At 37.0% G+C, this 26031-nt stretch overlaps 1 protein-coding gene across 1 annotated transcript in view; it reads right to left on the bottom strand.

Annotated features, from left to right (window-relative positions):
* Positions 1–15476: 15476 nt before the first annotated feature.
* klf7b (Kruppel like factor 7b) overlaps positions 15477–26031 on the bottom strand; it is a 54401-nt gene continuing 43846 nt past the window's right edge. The window contains exon 4 of the mRNA XM_073845873.1: positions 15477–20329. Within this exon, the coding sequence (XP_073701974.1) occupies positions 20278–20329 (52 nt within the window). The 3' untranslated portion in view covers positions 15477–20277. The remainder of the gene's footprint in view (positions 20330–26031) is intronic.

Raw genomic sequence — 26031 nt, forward strand, 5'->3', positions numbered from 1 at the left:
CAGACAACATGTTAAGTCATACAAAAAACAGTGGGTAGAAAGTTTATTTTTATGCAAAGCGATCAAAAGATAACATTTATTTATTAGTTTGCCGTGTAGAGTTTGGGGTCAACCCCTTTTAAAATCGCAAAATGATATTCAGAACATTATTTTTTGTTTCTGTTTTGCTTTAGACAAGGAAAACGTCATGTTTATCGTAATTTCATAATAAAGGTCGGGAAGACGCTTATGACCTAGCTGCAGACTCTTAACACAAACCATTAAGCATTTTAATCTATATAACATCATTTGAAAAACTCTGTATAAGCGTTTAAAGGAAGATAAACATACTCACATTAGAAATTAGCAGTCTTTCCACAGTCATTTTCTTAAATAAATGCAATATTGTTACCTGAAAGTTAGGTTATATGTCCTGTCGAATAGGGCTGCAACTAACGACTATTTTAATAGTCGACTAGTCACCGACTATTGAAACGATTAGTCGACTAATCGGATAATTATTCAATTTTTCTCAAATTTAGCATGAGATTGCTTTAATTATGTGGAAAATTATAGTAAATACAAGAAAGAAGGGGGTACTTCAATGAAAAATGCATATTTTATTGAACTTTGCTGCTGATAGGCCAATTCATACTAAAAGTAAATAAAAATGCCCTGTCTAAAACCATTTAGGCACAATAATCGGTCAGTACAGACATAAATGCATAAATTAAGAAACTCTATAATCTTTTTAAAGGACAGGCACATTTGTTTTATAAGAAAAAATAAATTAAAATCAAGTAAACATTTTCTTCCTGTAAACCAGGGGCAGGCACATCAGCAGCAATAATACCGTAAACAAACATGTATATCCAAAACAAAACGTATTGGCTTCCATGTTATTTAAATCTTACCGAGGCCAGCCAAACTGGTTTCATTTAACTGTCCGACGTGCTTTCTCTTTAAATGTTCGTGCATCACAGAGGTGCTGCCGTGATGCACAAGGACTGCTTTACAAACCATGCAGGTAATCTTTTTATTCGCCGTAGCAGGCTAAAATGCTCCCAAACTTTATGCCTGTTTCACACATACTCAGTCTGCATTGCGTCTACAGTCCGTGTGCGTTACGTATGCGGTGCAGAAGCAGCACGGACTCGTTTTGCGCTCACACAGAACGCGTTTACAGTCCGTACATTGTGAACGTTGTAATCCGTTAACATGGGTGTGGAAAAAAAATACGCACTTTAGACGGAGTATGTGTGAAACGGGCGTGTTTTGGTACGCGCAGCTGCTGCATTCAGTGCATTGGACGCCGCCATTTCTGTATGTTATCGCTCAGCATAGAAGCTAATGCCTATGTGCGACTCTCGGCAGAGAGATGCCTCACTCGGTCAGAGAAAACATGTCTGGCGACAACATCGACAATGAAATTCATTGTCGACTATTTCTATTATCGATTTTTGTCGACAACGTCGACGAATCGTTGCAGCCCTACTGTCGAACAATCCACGTTTTCTGGAGTTCTTTGTCCTGTGGAAAAATGTGAAATGACGTATTATTTTACGGTTATACAATCTACATCCCGGTACGCAACAATACGCCACAGTGGGCGCTGCTGGACTGCTATCCCTCACAGCCTCGTTTTCGATTCAAAATGGCGGCTGGCTGAATAAGGCGTATTCGCGTCTTTGCATTGACTTAACATGTAAATCACTAGCGCTTGCCGCTTCATTCGCGTCCGGTGTGAACGCACCTTTAGAGCGCCGATTGTTTCTATAATAACCGGGACTTCTAACGGCAGCTGCAGTGACGCGCTGACTTTTCTAATCAACTATTGGCTCTTTCACTAAGAAGGTGGGGCTTCGCGGCCATAATAAGCGTTGCATTTTTCCCCATTCAAATCTACACGAGTGACATGTCTTGGGTATTCTATAGTCTTTGAGTTGAACCACTGATGTGATTTTACCGGGTGCAGGTTTTTCTGGGTCTGAGAACATTTCAGTTGCATTGCTGTCTATGCAAGGTCAGAAAGCTCTCAGCTTTCATCAAAAATATTTTAATGTTTAAAATGGTTTAAAATGACTTGAAGGTGAGTAATTAATGACAGAATTTTCATTTTTGGGTGAACTATCCCTTTAATCACTCAGTAATTCACTAAATCATTTATTTTATATTTTTATTTAATTCAACTTCTTTTTAAATGACATATTGATAAACCAGAGTTGGAGAAGTGTGGAGAGAATTTCATCTACAAAAAGTGTGACAGCACAGATTGTGTTGTGCAGTGTTTCACAAGGTCCAGCAATGTGAATGGTATTTGACCTAGCTAGTAAGGGAAAGAAATTGCAGTTTTTGCCCTCTGCCCCACACCTGTGGCCACAACAATACACACAGGCCTTGAGAAAAAGGAAACACGTGTGACTGTCAGCAGACCTTTCTCTCTGTGTGTGTACTTCCTTTTCCTCTGCCCTCTCAGGCTTGATAAGAGAGAGGGGGGAAACAGGATGAAAGACAAGACAAACGGCAGTGGGGCTTTTTCTTTTTACACTTTTTCTGCCAAGGGGATTAGTTCTGAGGTAGGGTTGGTGACAAAGGAACATTGTTCCCACCTCATGCTCGATGAGGCTGTATGTATGTGCAGTGCTGTTTTTCCCTCTAGAGGAACCAGGTCTGGGATATTAGTTTTTTTTTTTTTTTTTTTTTTTTTTTAAAGAAAAGGGGTTGAGGCATACTTGTGAGTGGGACAAGTTCCTTTTAAGTTCGTGTTCAAAGGCTCATCTAATAGTTGAAACCTGATTCAGGGGAAATTAATGGCCCCACTCTCTTTTTGAAGCCTAAGAAGATGGGGTTGTCCATTTCATTGGCAAAATCTGCAGAAGATTTTACATTTTCTGTAGAAAATCTGATCTGTGTTCTGAGTGGCTGTCATGAGTCTGAAACTAATTTTGCTATATCGTTTGTGTATTAAGGTTAGATCATAATCTGTCACATAAATATAATGCATCAAAGTAGTGAGAGCATCAAAAAGTGGAGGCGTTTTTAACATTATGCAAATTAGGGATGAAAAGTGACAGGCAGATTTTAAATGCAAATGCTTTATTTCACATTTCAAATGCATTGTGCGATCTTTCATTACGGCGATTGCTGAAGCTAGGCCTATAAAAGTTTAAGAGATAGATGTAATGCAAAAATCACATAATGCGATTGAAAGCTAAGGACTGAATGTGCAGAAAAGCACCCTGATAGACAAGACGGATATAAAGATAGCATTAAAATCAATGTGGATTTGCTGCGACGGAGAGCAAGCTGCAGATATAGTGATCCACAGTTTGTTCAGAGACACAGGATGATCAGGATGATTCCTCCTGACACGGGCCGAATTGATATGCACTGAGAAGGAAACGTGGAAGAACAACAGGCTGCTCTCTGAGATAAGCCTCCTCGGTCCTCTTCAGATGTGCATGTGTTTACTCTGAATAATTTAAGCAGTACACTCCAGCAACTGTCTGATAAAGACTGCGTATGACATTAATGAGTCTGAGCAGTCAGTAGATAGCAATTGAAGTGCTGGTATTGGCTATTCGAGCTTGTTGATGTGACTACTCAGCAGAGCAAGAAATGGGCCATAATGGTGGATCTCAGCAGATACATATCTGAAATCGAGCAGAGAGAACAGAGACATGATGAGGTCAATTTGTAGTGCAGTTTTTTCGTCTTCTGTTTCTTTTCCTAGCCTGTGCAACCATGTAAAGTGGCATTTTGCTGACAAATGTAAAGTTTGTATAATGTTTTTTTTTCTTTTTTTTTTCTTAAAATGCAAATAATAGAGAGATTGGTTTCAGCTAATCTTTATTTTAATTGATTTTACTTTATTTTATTTTATCCAACACATTCTTAAATGCCATTGATTTCAATAAATCTTTTATTTTTATGATATATTTTTAAATATATTAGAAGCAAGAAAAACTACAGCAGTATGACTGATCTCAGAGTGGACAATACAATAGAAAGTTGTGTTAGTTATTTACGTAACGTTTAGAAGCACAACACAACACAAACATTTTTATAGGTTTTTATTGATGCTGAAATGTACAATTTGGACGTATTTTAACTTGTTATAGTTAAAAATGGCTACAGATTTTTAGCTAAAAAAAGTTAAATATTTACAAATCTTTTATATCTTTAAGATATTTGTATCAATGCTTTTTTATTTTATTTTATCATTTTATCGATAAGCGATTTAGTTTTTTAGACCCCTTAACCTACCCCAAACCTAAATCTACACATTTGGCGACCCTGGACCACAAAACCTGTCATAAGGGTCAATTTTTTTCTTTGAAATTGAGATTTATACTGAATAAATATACTTTCTATTGATGCATGGTTTGTTAGGATAGGACAATATTTGGCCGAGATACAACTATTTGAAAATCTGCAATCTGAGGGTGCAAAAATCTAAATATTGAGAAAATCGTCTTTAAAGTTGTCCAAATGATATTCTTAGCATTGCATATTACTAATCAAAAATTAGGTTTTAATATATATATTTATGGTATATGATCTTTGCTGAATATCCAAATGATTTTCGGCATAAAAAACATTAATAATAAATCATTTTTACCCATAAAATGTATTGTTGGCTAAATATGTCTTAGCTACTTAAGACTGGTTTTGTGGTCCAGGGTCACATTTTTTTATAGCGAATATAAAAAAGCCATAAAATGTAATTGACCGAAATATCCAGGGAAATTACAATTTTAGTAACGATATAGCATTAAAAAGATATTTTTATTGTCTCTTATCCCACTCCTACCTCTAAACGTAACCATAACTATTTCTGTACAGTTTTTAAAAAAGAAAAAAACATGACAAATAGATAAGTGCAATCACAATAATTTATTTATTGCAAAAATGTCAAAATAATAATATGGTAATAGCTGAAAATATTATCCAGATTATTATCCTGATCCACTCCGTGAAGGCACACATTTCTCATTCAAACACACCTTACCAAAACATGGCAGCATAGAGCCAGTGAACGTTGATATAAAAAAATATATATGTGACCCTGGACCACAAAACCAGTCATAAGGTTAAATTTGACAAAACTGAGATGTATGCATCATATGAAAGTTCAATAAATAAGCTTTCTATTGATGTATGGTTTGTTAGGATAGGACAATATTTGGCCGAGATACATCTATTTTAAAATCTGGAATCTGAGGGTGCAAAAAAATCAAAATACTGAGAAAATCACCTTTAAAGTTCTCCAAATTAAGTTCTTAACAATGCATATTACTAATCAAAAATTACATTTTGATATATTTATAGTAGGAATTTTGCAAAAAATCTTCATGGAACATGATCTTTACTCAATTTTCTAATGATTTTTGGCATAAAAGAAAAAGTCAATAATTTTGACCCATACCATGTATTTTTGGCTATTGCTACAAATATACCCCAGCGACTTAAGACTGGTTTTGTGGTCCAGGGTCACATATATGTATTTTTTTATTTTTTGCTGTAAAACCTGTTGTAAAGCCTCTTGAAGTGGCAAGTTTTGAATTTGTAACAAATCCATCAGCGCAGGTTTTGATGTCTACTGCTCAGGATGAAGGTAAAGATTGTGGAATAAAGGCTTTAGTTTGGTTCTGTTCCTCGCAGTCATATGGATTCTAAAGATTTTGATTATAGCGCATGAATAAAATTGATCCTTTTGTTGCATTTATGTTGCATTTTGGTGTATTTTATGGTTCTATTGTTAGTCACAGTATGTCAGAGAAAATGTGTATTGTGTCCCACGGCAAACAAAGCAAATATTAAGTACTGGTTAAACGATTGCAGAAATGTTATTCATTTTAGGGGTTAAATGTGTAGTCTTGTGTAACATCGAAACGAGTTGGCAGCAGAAATCTCACAGAACGAATTATCATTTTGTATTAAGTAAATGAATAATGCAATTAAAAATATAACACAACTGAATATAATAGAAAGTTAATTCCGTGATTTCAATATTCATAAGGATTTATTTGTAAGTCTGTAAAGTTTGTTCATACATAATTCACATTTTAGCTGTCGTCAATATGTCAGTATTGTATGTTAAAATGCTGTAAATGCATCAGTATTGTGCGTTTTAGTGTCTGTGAAAACATAAGTAAATGTACGTTTTGTAGAACCAAATTTTACGTAAAATGCATACGCATTCTCAAGAGCTCATGTTGGTTGTACTGCGGATTTCGCAGTGGTGCAGGAAACACTGCTATACATGCAAAAAACCCACTCAAACTCCATGCAGGAAGTTCACTGCTCAGAACTTATGCTCAATGGAATCTGCAGATGTTTGGTCTGAATTATGGGGGAATTTTGAATGGGTTCTGACCCTATGTGACCCTGAGCGTGAGTCATTGGACTGGACTCAGCTGCTTTTAAGATTTTCCTTGAGGAAACTGAGAGAAAGCATGTGCAGGAAAACGGGCAGGAAATACTGTATGTGTGTGTGTGAGTCAGTCAGTCAGTAAGTGAGTTACTGAATGAGTTTGAAAACCAGGGTGAAAGAGGACCATCTAAATCTGCTCTTGAGCTACTGTCATCCAGAGATAAGTTTCTATTGTATTGAATCCTTATGCACCTTTTGTAATTACTTCTCTTACCCTGAGCACTTTATCAGGATTAATGGTAAGATCTGGCTAAAATGCTGTGCATATGTGACCCCTTCTCTGACCCCTGACCCTGCTGAATCTTGACCTTTGACGTTGAAGTAAACAGCAGCATTTCTGGATGTCTGCACTGTGAAGATACCGCTGCTATTTCCCAAAGGAAAACTGCATGTTATTCACAACAGATTTGTCTATTTTGTTTTTAGTAAAATTCTGGTGGGATCACACATATGGTTACAAAAGTTGAACTACTTTTTTTAAAGAAGTGTTAGTGTTCAGATGTTTAGCCTTCAGTAGGACCATTTAATATAGATTTTGAAAAATATAGATGTCATGATTTAATCACAATCTTTATTTGAACATTCATGAAATCTATTAAAATTTAAATCCTAAGATTAAAAATAAATAAATGTCTTTGTACAGGGCATCCTGTCCTGCAGGTGTCACTCCGTTCTGCTGAACTGTGTATGTTGTGAATGTAGATTCGCAGAATGTGTTGTGATTAACAAAAAAAGGACTACAAAAACATGTTTTAAATATATCATTTCCAGCATTAGCAGACAAAATGGACATTTTAACTGAAAAATTCATTGTAACTCAAAAGAAATGTAATTGAATCAAGAGCGAATCAGAATAAAACCATGAAAGCTCTATTCATGGTCCTGGTCCTAGTTGAAAGGGTGTTGCTAGGGTGTTGTGATTGGTTGTTTAAATTGTATAGTGGCGTTCCGAAAGTAAAAACCCCATTTATTGTCTCCATAGGGAAACTGTAAAAAAAAAAAAAAAAAAAAAAGAAATCTTTAAAATCAGACCTACTGTGAGTTCCAGGGTTGCTTTTGTTGAAACTGTGTACATATTTTGCAATAAACTTAAAATACACTACCAGTCAAAAGTTTTTGAACAGTAAGATTTTTAATGTTTTTTTTTTTTTTTGAAGAAGAAGTCTCTTCTGCTCACCAAGCCTACAAAACTGTAACATTTTGAAATATTTTCCCTATTTAAAATACTGTTTTCTATTTGAATATATTTTCCAATGTAATTTATTCATGATTTTAGCATTGTTACTTCAGTCTTCAGTGATACACGATCCTTCAGAAATCATTTTAATATTCTGATGTGCTGCTCAAGAAACATTTATTATTAGTAGTAGTAGCATGTTAAAAACGACTGAGTAGAATTTATTCAGGTTTCTTTAAACAGAAAGTTCAGAAGAACAGCATTTAAAGTACCCTTGCTAAATAAAAGTATTAATTTCTAGAATTTCTTTTTGAATTCAGATCTTTGGATCTTTCTATTTATCAAATCCTAAAAAAAAGGTACTTAACTGTTGTACATATTTATAATAATAAAAAAATGTTTCTTGAACAGCAAATCAGCATATTAGAATGATTTCTGAAGGATCGTGTGACACTGAAGACTGGAGGAATGATGCTGAAAATGTAGTTTTGATCACATAAATAAATTACATTTTAAAACATATTTGAATAGAAAGCAGTTTTTTTAAATGGTAAAAATATTTCACAATATTACTGCTTTTGCTGTATTTTGAATCAAATAAATGCAGGCTTGGTGAGCAGAAGAGAATTCCTTTAAAAAATCTTACTGTTTAAAACTTGACTGGTATTGTATATTTTGTCTATAAACAAATTAATCAACTTTAAATTCTTACTTTTATATTTCATTTTGTAATTTGATTATAGAATTGGCTTTTTTCCTATTTCCTATTTTTAAATATTTTTTTTTGTTTCAAATAAAAGTTTGTAATATTGCGATTCACCTTGTTACTATAGTTGTTTCATGACTTATCATGCTTTAATAAAGACTTCTTAAAAATCCCTAAAAGAAAAATGAATGGGGAAACAAAAATACAGCTGAAAAAGTGGGCAGGCACTAATGCACTCCATTGATTTGTGGTTGCTAGGGTGTTTTGAGTGGTTGCTAGGTGGTTTCCGACTAGCTCTAGTGTGCTTAGACATGGCTTGGGTTTTATGGTTTGTGGTTTTAATTTATACTAACATGAGTCAAAGTTTAATTCTAATAATAATAGCAATCCTTGCCTTAGCAAGCACTGCTAATTATGTTTTAATCCTCAGACGGTCCACCTTCAGATTGAAATTTTCCAGACTAGGTTTTTTTCCCCTCCCTTAGTTGTAAACACGTGGTTGGCAGAAGGATGATGAATACTATTTACAGCAAAACAGTGGCAAAGGACAGACAGATCTAGCACAGTCATATCAGAAACAATCACAACAGATATTCAGAGAAGGTACTAGAAAAGCGTTTGTGTGTGTGTGTGTGTGTGTGTGTGTGTGTGTGTGTGCTTGACAATCCAGTGGTGAAGTGTTTATCGTGTTTTTTTTGTACGGCTGCTTGTGAGATCATAGTTTTCCTTCCCTCTATTCTTAGAAGGCGGAAGTCATTTCACAGGGATTTCTCTCGCTCTTTTTGTCTGAGCCACCAAGTACGTTGCTTTCCTGTTTCTTTGTCAGGTGTTTAGTCCATTCCAAATATATAAATAAAGCTGACAATGTTTCAACAAATTACTAACAAATGCAATCCATAAAACCTATTTTTCGAACACTCCCAGTGCGTGTATCCATAAACAAGCTCGCACTGAATGAAGTGGTATCCGTCTATGCGGAGGCGCTATTGTTCCAAGCACATGTTAGTTAAACTACCATGTTTGCCATCATTTCCTGCTTCCAGCCTGTCAGGATACAAGTATTTCCTGTGCTGGGACAACCATGAAACATTCAATTTATACCATATCCCACTCCAAATACCATCTCCTCTGGCAGTTAATATAATTCCCCTCCTCCATAGTTAGGAATAAATTGCTGGCTTTTATGGGAAAGCGCTCATTGTGCCCTAACAGCGGATATTTTATATGTGAGCTAATGAAACAAAAGCATATTTATTGCCATCTTAAGATTAAAGGTTTAACAAAATGTGATCATCCCTCTTCAGACAGCAAAGCAGACATTAAATTATAGCCTAATACAATGAATTTTTTTAGAAGGGCTTTTAAGAAGTTTTTTATGAGTCCTTTGACATTTTCACCATTTTCAATCAAGCTTGATATTTCATTGCGGTGGCAGTACATTTTTTTTTGTGAAATTGCTGTTGAGTGAAAAAGCCACAATTCAAGATTGTTAATGATAGGAATCATATTTTGACCTTTTTAGTGTTTATACATTTGAAACAAGACTCCCATTTCACATTCTTTCATTTCAGCCTTCATGCAGCTTTTATGCACAATTATATACATCTATATCAGGGGCATTTCCTTCGAGAAGGCAAGTCACTCATTTTTTCTAAGGAAACACTGTTCAACAGCGACAAGAGCAGGTAAAGTTACAGCGGGAGTCTGTGTCTCTCTTGCTCCTCTGAGCCCATTGAGTTTTAACAGACCCCCATAAAGCATGCGGTGAGTTGATGGGGGGGTAATTGAGAATAATTAGGGGAAAATCACTCTATCGCGATATTATAAGATATGGCTGGTTATGACTGGCTCTGATTGGTTGACATGATAAATCCCGCCTCTTGTGTTAGTTTGCGTTCCACATTCGCGAATCGGTCGGAATAAACTATATAATAGACCAGTTTGGTGTTTGCAAACAATGATGATGCTTTTTTTGTGGGTGGAGCCTATCTGGTGGCAGAAAGTGACAGTTTTCAATTAACAGTCAATAGAAGCAATGAAATAAAAAAGGTAAAACTGAGTTTATATTTCAAAACTCTGACATTATTTTCGCAGTTCTCAATTCTGATAAGAAAAATCAACTTGTCAGTTTATATTCCACACTACTGGCTTTTTTCCCCCTTTAGAACTGACAAACTTGCTATTGTTGAGTTAAACTAAGTTATAAAGTCTGAAATACGAGATATAAACTTGCGTTTGCGAAGGAAATAAGAATTGCGAGATAAAATAGGTAAATGTAAAATGATCAAATTGTATTTCATGCTGCAGACTTTACTATTTAACACAAAATGTCACGGAATTTGTCAATGTTTGGAAGAATTGATCGAAAGTATGTCATCAAATTAAATCTAATTGCGATATGGACTAGTGCAGGGCTGCTCAACCCTGCTCCTGGAGATCTACCAACCTGCAGATTTTTGTTCCAACCCTGCTCCAATACAGCTGTCTGTAATTATCAAGTGCTACTTAAGAGATTAATTAGCTGATTCAGGTGTGATTCTTCAGGGTTGGAGCTGAACTTTGTAGGATAGTAGACCTCCAGGAACAGGGTTGGGCACCCCTGGACTAGTGTCTGTAAATATTAAGACTATTTAAATATGAATCCTGCATGTTCCACATGTCTCTGTGTTAATAAATGGCGCAGATGCGCAGTTTTGCTTACTACACATACTGAAGCACGCGTCTGCTGTCTCAATAAATTAAGACATAAATAAATTCATTAGCATTTGACCGTTCCATTTGGCTAAAATTTATTGTTAGTTTCTGGCCGCAGATGTATCCCTTCTAGCCACAACCAGTGTCAGTTACAAGTATTCAGTTTGGTTTAACTCGAAGACATGTATGCCAGAAATACATTACTATTATGAATGTACGTAATACTATGACTACTACTGTTGAAAAAAATAATAAAACTTTATTTTTTTATTTAAGAAATAATCACACAATATTTCTTTCGTGTTTTCATTTTAATAGTAAATCCCCCTTGCTTGCCAAAAAAACAAAATGTTTAATTTTCATTAAAGAAAAGATAAAATTTGATAACCAGAAAAATATAAATACACAACACAGAATTTCTGAGGATAAAAATTAACAAGGCAATTGTTAGAATAAATAAAAGTTTTACTAAGACTAGAATTTGGTAACAATAAACCATAAGGTGAGAAAAAGGGCCCTAAACATGTAGTTTTTGTTAAACCTTTAATAAATTGATTAATACAAATCTAAGTTTCATGATTTTAATTAATTAGACATGCTTTTTTGATTAATACAGTTTTAATTTTTAATTTTAATTTACCATTAAAAAGGAGTCCAGAAAAATTAAAACAGATTAATTAATTAATTAATTAATTAAATAATCGGATTTCATAGGGCCCTATAATATATCCCATATGAACTGCATATGTAAATATTAAGTAGACCTACTGTTTAAATCAAATTCATGTTTAAAAAAATAGAGTATTATTAGCAGATTTTCATCCATTAATCTGTCTGTGTTTAATGTTTGTGTTTAGCTTCAAATGGCGTCTTACACGACAGCATTCCAATTCTGACATCCAAATGCATAACAACAATATATATATTTTTCTTTTATTCTACGGATTTCCCCCTATTCCATTCACTTGTTATCAGTGTTTTTCTGCCACCACAATGTGTGCGCAGCTGCAAGTGATGTAACTTTCATAGACCAAATGGCGTTAAATGGGAAGACTCATTTTAAAAAGTAGGTCAACAACTTACTTAGATACTTACTTTGTTAAAGCAAAATAAGACTTGAAATGGCCAGGAAACATGATCTGGGAAGTTTTTAGTGAGTTATCAGCTTGGTGAAAGAAGAAAATATTAATTACATTGTTAATGTAAAAACTTTTTCTGATAGCGTAAGTGGTTTATTTAACCAAGAAAACGTGACTGGGGCTTTGCCTCCTCATTTCAGAACACCACCACACACCACTGATCTATATATAATATTTTTGTGTGCATAGATTTTTGTTTTAAGTCTCACCAAATCTGCATTTGTTTGATCAAAAACACAGTAATATTATGAATTATGTAAAATTGTATTATATTTTAAAGTATCTTTTATTCCTGTGATGACAAAGCTGGATTTCCATCAGCCGTGTACTGCTTAATATTTTGGTGGAAACTGTGATACTTTTTTCAAAATTCTTTGATGCGTAGGAGGTTCAAAAGAACAGCATTTATTTGAAATAGAATTTTTACAACATTATAAATGTCAGTTTTGATCAATGCAATGAACACTTTTATTCAGCAAGGAGGCATTTCTTTTTTATCTGGCTCATGTGAATATCATGGGAAACTAATATTTAATTATTCAATACCATGGTATATCAAAGTACGATGTTATTCGAATCTGATACAATTTGTGCAGAGAGTGGAATCATGGGAAATTCCTTGCACTCATGCCTTCTGCTACGTTTGCTTACATCCCAGAATGCAGTCTTAAGGGAAAATCCGAGATTGTTTACTACGGCACGATCGAGGGGTTCACGGGAACGTGTTGTGCGCAACGAAACATTGTTTTGCTGTCCCCAGCCACCTCGAGAGTCCTGTAAATTCTTGATTATCTTCTGCTATCACTTCCTTAATTAAGTGACCTTTTGTTAGTTAGCATCAGTTACAGGGGTTTAGCCCTATTAAAGCAATAATCACATCAGTGGCATAATTTCCATTTAATCAACACACTAATTTTAGTACCATTGTCTCGGCGCACAAGGGCACGGGGACGTATTACATTAATAAACTTGGCATGGATGAATGTCTTCTCCGCCACCCAGACGATTCGACCCCTGTGCCAAGAGCAGAGGGGGTGAGCGGGCTGGTGAATGGAGGGGGCTGGATATGCACATTAAGCTACTGACACGGATCCCGAGAGACCGAGCTGGAAATTTGCAGCCTGCAGAATTCCTTTTTTTCCACCATGATTAGCCTAGGTGAGATTATTCCGCAGTCGCTGACACGTCTATTCCTACAAATTAACAATGCAATTAATTGGATTTACTCTACACATTTGACACCAGATGTGCTGTGTATCAGGTTGCCGCTGTTGAGATGAAACGTCCTGGCGTTCGAGTGTCTGTCAGGAGGAGTAAGGCTTGCATCAGGAGGCGGATGACGCATAAATCTCACATTTGCTTTTGGTTTGAGGCGATGACAATGTGAATTTCAATTACCAGCATCAGCTATAATAGAGCGAAGCTGATGGAGGAAATCTCACTGGAAGACATTTACAAGGCTGTGAGAATATGCGCTAGAAGTACCTTTTCTTTCACATAATTACTCTCTAATTAACCATTAGTTATTCGATTAGCCCTTTTAATCCTTGAGTCATGGGTACGAGTTTCTAAATGGTGGCTTAGTCATTGGCAGCCCTGTGACGACTAATTAAAGGATGTGATGCACAAAATGGCCCGCAGAGAGAAGTTTGGAGGGGGGGGAGAGGGTCATTAATTTGTGATAAAAATTAAATTATAAAATGGACAGTTCTGGCTCGAAAATCTGATTGGATGAGTCGTCGTAAAATGGCTGACAGTCACACACCTGCAAGGCTGATGCTGGTATCCCAGGACAGTTTTTTAATAGGCGAGTAAGGTGTAGCATAGAGGACCTTTGTGGCTGCCCTTATCGTGCGCTGCTTTACTTTTTTACTTTAGGAATGTATTGCAGAATTATAATTACATAAGCTTGTGAATTATATAAGCGCTTTACCAGGAGCTACAGGAATTAAAGGGATAGTTCACGTAAAAATGAAAATTCTGTCTTTAAATACTTACCCTCATGTCAATCCAAACCCATAAGACTTTGTTCATCTTCGGAATACAAATTAGGACATTTCTGATGAAATCCGAGATCTTTCCTACCTTGCGTAGACAGCAACATGGACTATTTTAACAGTGTCCTCCTTACTACCTTTCTGGGCCTTGAATGTGTCAGTTGCAGGGTTAAAAAGGTTTCCGATTGCATAAATATCTTAATTTGTTCTCCGAAGATGAAAGGTCTTATGGTTTGGAACGACATGAGGGTGAGTAATTAATGACAGATTTTTCATTTTTGGGTGAACTATCCCTTTAAACTTGGGATAAACATCCAATATACTGAATGCACAAAATAAACATTTTACTATATATATATATATATATATATATATATATATAGGAATTTGTGTGTATTTATATATACATAATCAATATACACAGTACACACACACACATATATACACAAAAACTTTTATTTTCGATGCGATTAATCGTTGCCCACATGGCAAAAAATGCTTTTCTTACTTAGATGTTTGTCTTGTTTTCAGCCAAAATATCTAAAAGTTCTTAAATCAAGAAGGATTTTCTAGACGAGTAAAAATTATTGTCTTGTTTTCAGAAAAAAATTGTCAAAATTACGTGCGTTTTTGATTGAAACAAGCAAAATAATCTGCCAGTGGGGTAAGAAAAATATTCGTTTCTGTTTGAAATGAGATTTTTTTTTTGCTTACCTCATTGGAAGATTATTTTGTTTGTTCGAAGCAAAACTCGCTTAATTTTGACTTTTTTTTTTTTTTTACTGAAAACAAAAAAAAATATTTTTACTCGTCTAGAAAATCCTTCTTGATTTAAGAATTTTTAGATATTTTGGCTGGAAACAAGACAAAAATTTCTAAGTAAGAAAATTTTTTTTTTTTTTGCAATGCAGCACTAGTTTATTTATTTATTGTTTATTGAAAACTACTACTACTGAGTATTGTTATTATTTACTTTTCTGATTTATTTATTGTTGTGAATAGTGGTAAAATCACTGCTTGTTTCAATTCAAAAATACAAAAATATCCATCTCCAAGACGTGATAGTCCTTGACCTTCACAGCGCTTTTGTTGGTATTTCTGCTTTTTGTTCGGCTTTCCAATTTCAATGAACTGTCGTCACACAAAACAGTCATTTTGAGCCAATATACACAGAGCCATTGTCACAATGTGGTGATTTCTGTGACAAAAACCATCTAGTAATGAGTCTTGGCTATTTGAAAGCACTCCACTAAAGGTTATAAAAGGTTATGACAAGAGAGCGTCTCTCTCACTCGCTGTCAAAGTAATATTTCTTCTTTCTGGTCACAGAAAATGTCAGTCTGAGGCATTCAGATTCTACCATTTATTACACTTATTACATTCTTAAATAAAAATGCTCCACTGAACAGTTCTTGCATAGATATCTTACAATACCAATTTAAAAAAGAATTATGAAACAGACCAGTAACAAAAATAAATTTCATCTTCTTCCTTAATAAAGAACATTACCATACTAACATTATATCATACAAATAATAATATTTTAAACACTTTGTACAGCAAAAGAACCAATAAAGAAAAACACACAAGGAAAGAACAGAATAGAAAAAAAAAAAAAAAAACGGAGAGGAAGAGTGTGAAGATTACAGGACGTGAGGGGGTGGAGTGTTAGTGATGTGGCGAGGGAAAGGGAGGACAGTGAATATGAGGGTCCCTGCTCTAGCGAGAAACTACATGCTTCAGCCTACATATGGCAAAATGTCGTCCTACTTCCATACAGATAAATCAAGATGGCACATAACTGTTCTAGTTTCTCTTCCTTTCTTTTTTTCAGATTTGTACCTGCTCTACCAACTGGCGGCTGTCTGCGAGATCCATGTTTGGACAAGAGAGAGTGAGAGCACCTGTGAAAGCATTGAGGTCTGTTGTTGGCCGGTTGCTCCCTGGTTAATGATGTCTAGGGACATTCATAGGTAAGAGATCGCTGACAGCTGGTAACACACAACTGCAGGATAAAGCTGAAGTGATAGCGTTTTTTTTTAAAGGAAGTGACCGTGGTTTTGCAGGTGCAGGGTGGGACAGATGGGGGTGGGAGGTGAGGAACACAAAAAGCCGAAGGGAAAGACCTGGTGAAAACCTTATGTACTGACATATCAAGTTTTGACAAACACGGATACAGACGCACTTCAAGATGCAGTATGTCTCAAGACAAACGACTCTGATCTCCGTTTGCGAGGGAACCATATGGATGAGCGTTTGAATGTATATGCAAAAGAGCAGACTTTATTTTGATGCACTGTTGAGCAAAAAGACAATTTATGTTGTGCCATGAACCTACAAGCTTTATCTAGTAAGCTGAAGAATGAGCGGTTCCCATGTTCTTGCGATAAGTGCATCTTGAAACGCCACTAAATGTTATGTAGACAATCGACAGCAGTGTCATTTAAACAGACTAAGCTAGCGGTAACAATGAAGTGTGTTAGTTATGCAGTGAAATGTTTTGTTTCAATACGGACAATAAAAAATGAAAAAGTTGTCACCTCTGACCTTTTGTCATAAAATCCCCTTGTGATGTTTCAAGCATCTTTTTGTATAAAATTTAAGCTGCCAAAAGCCTCTTTGAAGCTAAAAAGCAAACGGCTTGGGAAGGGAGCTTCACTGGAAGAGTGCCCAGATCTAGTACACTAAAAATTGTTCCCTTAGAATGTTTTCAAACATTCTTACTGTCATGTAAAACGCTCCGACACGGAATTATCTCCGTTTTGAAGTCACACGGATAGATAAAGTGGTCTTCTGTACAGCTAAGTCAGAATCGTGTTAGGAATTACGTGGACGATCGTTTCAAAACCGATCGCCTGGATGTTGATTTCTAAAGACATGCGTGACCTGCTCTGACTAAAGGAGCGCTAGAACCGATGCGACTAATTCGCTGTTTGAACTTCACGCTAGGCTCTAAACTCATCCTCAACTTTGCATTCAAACCGTATTTTACAAGCTGACATACTCTAGACCAAGTCAGTGGTCACCTAGACGTTCATGAACGAAGCTGGTGTAGGGCAGAAGAGATACTGTGAGAATAAAACTAAACACAAATTTCTTCTTTCTCTCTTTCAGCACCCAGCAGTTTATTTGCAAATGCGTAAATCTTTGGGCAAAGTATGCATCGGACGCCTGTGCGATTGCCTGGACCGCTGCTGTCGTTCTGAGAGTGAGAGATCGGGGGGTTTAAATGGCACTTGATATGTGAGGGGATATGTACGGATGAATCTGATTGGCCTATTCCATATTCATTTGGTAACGTCTGGAGCATGTTGGCAAAAAGGAGATTTGTTTGTACATTTGCATTTAACGTTGCTTTGCACTGTATTTAAACAGAGAATATTTCTCTGGATGTATATCTTCAGTGTTGATTTGAAGATTGGCTTCATTGTTCGTCGTTGTCAAAGAAAATATGAAGCTTTTTTTAGGAGCATTCCTGCTGTTGTATTCCATATGGTGACTGAAGTAATCAGCAGAAACGTCATTTTGTCAGGGAGAAAAACAGGAGAGTAGAGCAGTGTGAAACTAATGTAGCTTTTCATCACTGCTAAAACGGAAATGTAACCCTTTCAAAGCTTTAAAGTTAATGTGACACATGTAGAATGCTGTACACTGTCAATAATTGCCCCTTTTGTGGAATTGTGGGATTTTCGAGAACATTATTATGACACTGTAGCAATGCATCCTTCTTGCTTGCTTTACAGAAACTCATACATACAGTCGTCACATACACAGGCCGCTTCTTGCGGGGGAAAAAGTGCCACGAACCACAACTGATTGTACATTAGTGGAGATGAACCAATTCACCTCCTGCTTCGTCAAAATTTTGGCATGACTTTGCATTTCGATGGAGAAAATGACAACTGAAATTGAACGTGAAGTTGTGGTCAAACGGAAGTGACGGCGTGTGTGAGTCTGTGTATGTGTGAGTCTGTGTACGTGTAATAGAAGAGCTGCCTTCAGCAGGCCTCAAACCAAGAGAAAGGCACCAACCCTTCACTCTTAGGCAGTGCTGCACTGAGAGTTTCGGTATCGATCGTTAAGCTCCGACGGTCCCCCGAGGGATACTCTGGGATCGTTTAGTAGAGTCTGCGATGACTCCGAACATGTTACCGCTGAATCGTAATGGCTTTCAATCTCCCTTCCACCCTTGCAGCCATTAAATCAATGCAGAAGAGGAGGGTCGGCAGGGAAACGCCCTGATTGCGACGCCACGGCAGGCTTCACGACCTTGGGAACGATGATATATATTTCGTCCCCTCGATTTAGAAGCTGATTGTTAACACAGAGCTAGACCTAGGCCCGGCTTAGCATAATTTACTCGAGTGTATCAACAAGCTCTCGATTTAACGTCTGACGTCTGGATGGAACGCAATCCTACAAAACAACAATTGCTAAAACCCTGCTGTGAAGATTTCGGTGCAAAACAAATAATGCTGAGAGGCAAGCTGTGCATGTGTGTGTGCGAGCGCGTGTATCTGTCTGAAAGAGGCTGCCATGCAGTGTTTCGTTTTAACGCTGTTCATTAACTTGGTAATTATTGTTCTACTTTTTTTTTTTCTTCTTTAGTTTTTCTCAGGAAAAAGCCAAGAGCAAAGAAATCATTCTGTCTGTATTGTGGTGTGTGTGTGAAGTTTTTTTTATTTTTTTTTTATGCATTTTTTGTTTTCTGCTTTTTTCCCTCCAAGTAGTTTTTTGTTTTTATGCTTTTTTTGTTTTGTTTTTGAGCTTTTTTTGACTGTATGAAAAAAAGCACAGAGAACATTGAAAAAATCAGTGCAGACAATGGATACGAAACAGGCAAAGTTTGTCTGGGCTGATGCCACCGAGTTCTTTTGGATCCTGATCCCAGCAGGTGCTCCAATCTAAGAGTCAAACGTCCTGCCAGCTGTCCCCCCCCCCCATAACGTCTCCTCCGGCGCACCGGACTACTACGTTCTTACACGGGTGCCAGTATCAACACAAAGCAAAAGAACTTCTTCCAGTGTCAAGAGCGACACACAAGGTCCGTGCCGACGTGCTCTGGTTCGCTTTTCCCGGATCAAATCAGAGCAATGCATGAAAAACATGAAAAACAGAAGACTTCTGTCCTTTTATACCAAGCCAGCAATCCCAGTCTTTTTTGGGGGGTTTTCTGTTCCCGTCTTATGCTTCAAACGTTTCGTTTCAGTGCCAGATAGCAGTCACTGAACCTTGTGCATACTGAGAAGGGCTCACAGTTCCCTCCCATTGCCCGTATGTGCACATTTATGCTTGTGTTCACAAAGCCAGTTTTTACTTTTCAGAAGTTTCAGAAGTTTAAGACATTTCAGCTCAGAAGGAAAACAAAACATCTTTTTAACACTGTCTTTAAAAAAAAAACAAAGGCAAGAAAGTGTCGCTGCGCATCATTTCAGTCGCCCGCGAGGTGACGGGCGTGAAGAGCAGAGAAGAGTTCGCTCCTGAGCGAAGAGTACGAGAAGTCAGCACACATCCTGAGCGTTGCCGTATTTTTTTTAGTTTTTAGGGTTTTTTTTCCCCCACGCAGATCCTACTTCAGGGGCCGGGCGTTGCGTTTGGCCGCTTGTTCCATTGGTCACTCCTCAGAACGTATTGGCAATGTTGTTTTCCGTGTTTGGTTGTTTGCTGTATACGACATAGCTGCAGGTTGGTTATTGTGACGTGTCCTTGGAAAAAGAAAAAGGAAGTTCCAGAATGTACAATGAACATGATTCTCTAGTAGAACCGTTATGTTACGTGATGAATGACATGTGCGTTTCGGTTTTATACATGTAGCGTTTCGTTTCCATTCCATGCTAATGGTTGATTTACTGTACACAAAGAGAATGACGGAATAAAAAAAAGAAACGGTGGTGTTTGGCAGTGTCTGACCTCCAAGCTAGCACTCGGTAAGGCATGGCTAATCGCTGATGAAAAGGCTTTTCGACTTTTAGAATCCAACAACGTTTGCCCACGCTGCCTCTCATGTTCCTCCTGGTGACGTTTGCGGCCAGACCCCTCATGTGCACCCAAAGTCTGTTGTGAATGTTGCCGTCTGGGCGGTGCACACCTGTTCTCCTCTTCGTTCTCACTCGTTTTCTCTCACTCTCTCTCTCCCGTCTCCCTCGGCCTTAGATATGTCGCTTCATGTGCAAAGCCAAGTGATCAGACCTGGAGAAACATCTGTAAAGAGAAAGGAAGAGAGAGAGTTAGCTTGGATTCACTTACGGAAACACAGTTATCACGGCACTAAAGAGAGACGCAGTCTGAGTTTCTTGGAAGACGTGTGGCAGCTTTACAGATGGAACAGAGAAAACAACATTTGGCGTTTGGAAAAAAAAAAAAAAGAATTTTTAAGCATAGCCAGCTTTTTGCTCTAAAGCTGGTGACAGATCGTTTCGAACGCATATCTTGCCAATGCAGTTAGCAGGCAAGTCTGTGCCGAGCCTTGCGAAAGAAATAATTTTTTGGGATGGTGACAACAAATCACACCGAGCCTGTTTGAATTAGGAAATTATTTCGAGGCTGGAGGTGAAATGGTATTGTTTAAACTGTGCGGCCGCATTAGTTATGTAGCACTTGAGTCATAGCGGTTGGTTTCTCGTTGTGGGCCGTGGGGTTTTTTGTGTCACCATCAATTAAGCTCACATGTAGCCGTTGCCGGTAGGAGCAATACATAAACGTGCTTAGAAAATACTGTGTTGTGATGTCATATCTGTTACATTTATACAACTATGAGGATTACAATATTACATCTATAGTTTTGAAAGAGAATCTTAACTAGAATGAATAAATCTCAGAGTGTAGAGAGTTGGAAAGGAGTGGAGAATTATAATTTTAATTTGCCTCTAGCTGTATCCATTATTAATTAGTCAAGAGCCACAGTGTTAACTCCTCTGTTGCTTTTTGGATGGGAAGCAGCCAAGATAGAAATTGGGGTGGAAAGAGGATGTTCATGTACAGGTAGAAAAGTTTTCAAATGAGTCATCTTGATGATTTTCTATATTATATATCAGTTGGATGGTTTCTGGTTTTCCCCAGTTGATTTGCAGAATTCTATTCTGAACGTTGAACAAATTTGCAATCTTTTTTTTTTTCTCTCTTTCTCTGTGTGGCCCTTCAAGGAAAATCCTTTGATCTGATTTGCAATGATCAGTCATACTTGTACGGCCAATGAGGGCAGAAGCCAGGGTTTAGAAGTAACAATCCTATTCATTTTCTTCATATGACAGACCAAGACAGACCTACCATGAGCTCTGAGGTAAAAAAAAAAACCCTCGTATTTAATATTTGAATTTAATTAAGATTGTCCAGGTGAAAAAGCACTTTACTATCCATGAATCCTAACACTTCCGTGAAGCATTGTGATCACCAATAAAAACAGTTTCCCTAGACCACAAAACCAGTCATAAGGGTCAATTTTTTTAAAATTGAGATGTACACATCATACGAATAAATGAGTTTTCCATTATGTATGGTTTGCTAAGATAGGACGATATTTGGCTGAGATACAACTATTTGAAAATCTGGAATCTGAGGGTGCAAAAATTCAAAATATTGAGAAAATCGCCTTTAAAGTTGTCCAAATGATGTTATTAGCAATGCATATTACTAATCAAAAATATTTTTTTGATATATTCACAGTAGGAAATTTACAAAATATCCTAATGGAACACTTAATATCCTAAAAGAAAAATTGATCATTCTGACCCATATTGGCTATTGCTACAAATATTATACTATTATAAAATAGTATTTTTATCATTGTTTTGGCATTCACAGTTCTTCCTTCATAAAAGCCGAATAAAAAAGTGAACGTGAAAAATTAATGGGGAGCAATATTTCCACAACCCACGCCACAGTAGCAGCTATGACCATTTTTATTTATATCTTAAATTGTTTAATTTTAGCACAGCTGGACTGCAGTATTAACCAATAGACAGCATCTGGCAGTGGATTTGTTTTATGTGAATGACAGCCGTACATTTTCCTTACGTTCAGGTATGTCCACTTCTGGCAGAGCCGGATGACGTTGTATATTACACTCGGTTAAATTTTCGTTTGTGATTTGCATCGATCTTGGTGTGACTAGGCTTTTAGGTGTGTGTGTGTGTGTGTGTGTGTTTGGAGGCAGGGCAGAGCGACTGGACAGATGGTCCTGTGACTCACTGTAAGTGGCTGCTACACCAGCTGGCACACCCTTAGATCTCATAACCCCTCCCCCCACCTCTCACTCAACCCCTCTCAACACCCGACAGGGGGCTGTGCTTGATTAGGCAGGATTAATGATGCCCAATACACTGGTGTGTAGTGTGACTGTGAGACAGTATGACTGTGTATGTGTTGGCTGACTGTATTTACTGTTAGACTGCCCATGACTGTTACTCCTCATAACCCGTTGTGATGGTAACAAACACATGTGCAGTTAGTAATTACACCTACAAGAGAGAAACAATGCAACTCATGCTATTCCAGATCTGCATGTCCTGTACTTACCTATTATTATTTTGGTATTATTTATAGACAATTATAGTATTGGCTTTTATTTTTTCAATTGGCTTTTATTTTTTTATATTTAGCTTTTATTTATCTTTCTTTTAGTTTTAGTAATTTTAGAACATCACTTAATTGTACAGGTTTGTATGGAAGCCAGCTTCCACCACTAAATTAAAATGTTATTGTGACTTTTTATCTCCCCAGTCAGACTTTTTCTGTCAGAAACTTGCAATTCTGAGAGTTCTGAGAAAAAGTCAGAATTGTGAGTTTATATCTCGCAATTCTGACTTTATTTCTCAGACTTGCAAGTTTATAGTTTGCAATTCTGACTTTAACTTGCAACTGCGTGTTTATTTCATGCAATTCTCAGAAATGCGCACAATTCTGAGAAAAATCTGATTTGTGAGATAGAAACTCAGAATTGTGAGTTATAAAGTTCAGTTTTGAGGGAGGAAAAAGACCGATATATTCTCAGATTGCGGGTTTGTGTCTCACAATTTTGACTTTGCAATTCATTATAATATGCAATTCTGAGAAAAAAAAAATCACAAAATATAAACTCGCAATTATTTAAAAAAGTCAGAATTGTGAATTTACATCTCACAGTTCTGACTTTGTTTCTCAGAGTTTATGGTTCGCAATTCTGACTTTATAACTCGCAATTGCAAGTTTATATCTTTTTTTTATTCAAAAGTCGCAATTCAATTTTTTTTATTGTTAAGTGGCGGAAATGAGCCAGAGGTTTGAAACAATATAAGTCTAAGTAAATGATGACAGAACATGTCATTTTGAGTGAACTGTCACTTCAAGGAGCATAGCTGATTTAAGTTGAAATAAAAGGTTGTGGGTTCAACCCTGCAAGGGTTAGTCCTTGAACTATCACTGTTATGGCCTTGAGTAAGACTTTTAACCTCAGGTTGCCCCGGAGGGACCATCTGTGTAACTTAAGATTGTTGTAAATGTCTGCCACACCATACATTGTACAAGAAATGCCACATTGTGTTTTTATCCAATTGAATAAAAAGCTATATCTAGCTATTCAGCTCTATTCTAAAGATACCATAATCTATTTCATGTTTCAGCAGTTTAGGTGAAAGACTGATCAGGAAGTTCAGTTCTGTTACAGGGCTCACCCCAAACTGACTGGAGGCAGTGCCAAAGAAGAGGACAGTTGCAAAATTGAAGTCCATAATGGGCATTTTGCACATCCTTTCAATAGTGAATCACCTTTAGCCCCTGGCTTGTTCCATCCAGATTCAACTGGGCATTCTTCCTGCCATCAGACTGTACTGTCATTCCTACACATTACTCTTGATTGTTGCCCCAGTGAAGAGTTATAACGCTGCACAAGGTCACTTTCACATCCCAGCAGCATCGCTGTTCACACTTGCATTACTTTTTCCACTCTATACACACCCCTAATGCAATGCGCAACTAAAAATGGATGCGCTCCCCAAAGAGAATCTTCAAGGTTTAGTATTAAAAGCGAGTAACGGGAGGGCTCGATTTATAAATGCTTCCCAGGGAATGATAGGGTCTATGTGTGCGATTCTGCAGCGGAGCTAAATTGCTTAGGCTAGACTCCAAATTCGGAAAATGCCCTTGTTTATACCTTACATGAGGGAGAAAGAATTGCCAATGTAGATTTGCTTATCCAAGCTGGCTCCTCCTCCTTTTGTCATGCAATATCTGCCAAACACTGAGTAATGAGTGTAGGGACACAGATTTCCCCATGCCTTCCCCCAGAGAGTTCACGTGCTCAGTTACGCCCGAGGGAAAACGGCGCTGTTCAGGTGTCAGCAGCAGTCTGCAGAACAGAGGCCGTCCCAGGCGCGTCTCGTCCGCTGGGATCGGTGGAGCTTCATTGTGATGGAGCAGCAGAGAAATGTTCAATGGACAACTTTCAAAAGGCTGCAGCGAGGTTGGTTTGATGCCGACGGCGAGACAGGGAGCCGTGTCTAATTGTGCTTCCACCTGGAGCTGGCTCAGTGGGCACGCGGCCTCCACTGTGTAATTGCTGCCCGCATGCCAGGCCCGAGTGACAGCTTCCTAATACTGTCACCTGACAGGCTATCACTCTTTCTCCCCATGCTAATGCAAATCTCTCTTTTTCTCTGCTGTTCCTGTGTCTCTTCACCTCTTTATCACCAACACACACACTAACACATGTTCACCATCGCATGTGTGTGTGCCCTAAAATATAGCCCTTAGGATTTAAACTGGGATCCCACAGTCATGGAAAACCTAGAAATATGAAATATAAGGGAAATTGTGATTTCCTGATTTTTTTTTAGTTTCGTCCAACCCCCCGACATTTCGATGCCTTTCTCTATGACTTGTAATTTAAGTTTAATAGAGATGTATTTTCAGCTGGAAGTGCAATTGATAGTACTTAATCATGAACATTCATTGGTCAAAAGATGTGAGAACTTTCTTTGAATAATTAAGAAGTGTGCATCCTAATTTGCATACTTCTATGCATTTAAAGTATATACTTTGTTGGTGAAAGGTACATACTTATTTACTGTTCCAATTTTAAATCTATAGACAAAACACATTTAATTTATCATTTATCTGCAATAACATCAAAATATAGGGCCCTATGATTTCTGCAATGCGGACAACGCAAAGGGAATCGTGGAATCCAGCCATAAAAACAGAATTTACTGTGTAACGCGGAATATCACAGAATTTGTGTTCTTTTGTGAGAGGGTTTGGCGACTTTTGCATGAATAAATCAAAAGAAGGTCAGTACACTTAAATACAAATACGATATGTACTACTGTCTGTGAATATTAAGCCACCAAAAATATTATTTAAATATGAAACTGCATGTTCTGTGTGTCTCTGTGTGTTTACTACACGAACTGAAGCGCACAAGACGCTTGTTGTGTTTTCAGCCACTGCCGCCTCAATACGAGTACATAAACATATAAACATAATCTCTAGAACTTCTCTGAGAGTCAAATTATGAACATTTTACCATTTCTTTTGAGAAAAAAACATCGTCATATCATACAAACAGGAACTTAAAGGTCCTCACAGCAACCCATCAAAATAAAAGTTTGGTTTAACTTATAAATAGAAATATATTGCTTAATGTAATGATTACTTCTACTAATAGAAGTAATTTAAGGAATATTTACCAGAATGTATTTACCAAAAGAATGTAAATGCACAACACAGTATTTCTGAAAAAAGAAATAAATTAACTTTTTACAAAATCAGTTAGAGATGCTTTTGATTACTAAGTTTTATTGAAACCATTACAAACTGAAAATTAGAAAACTGAATTTGGAAAAAAAATTAACAAATTTCATAGGGCCCTAAAAGTAATTGTTGGCTTGTTGTACTGACCAGAATTTTAATCAATGCATTTCTAATAGTAT

The sequence above is a fragment of the Garra rufa genome, chromosome 8 (assembly GCF_049309525.1).
Source record: "Garra rufa chromosome 8, GarRuf1.0, whole genome shotgun sequence".
Taxonomy (NCBI): domain Eukaryota; kingdom Metazoa; phylum Chordata; class Actinopteri; order Cypriniformes; family Cyprinidae; genus Garra; species Garra rufa.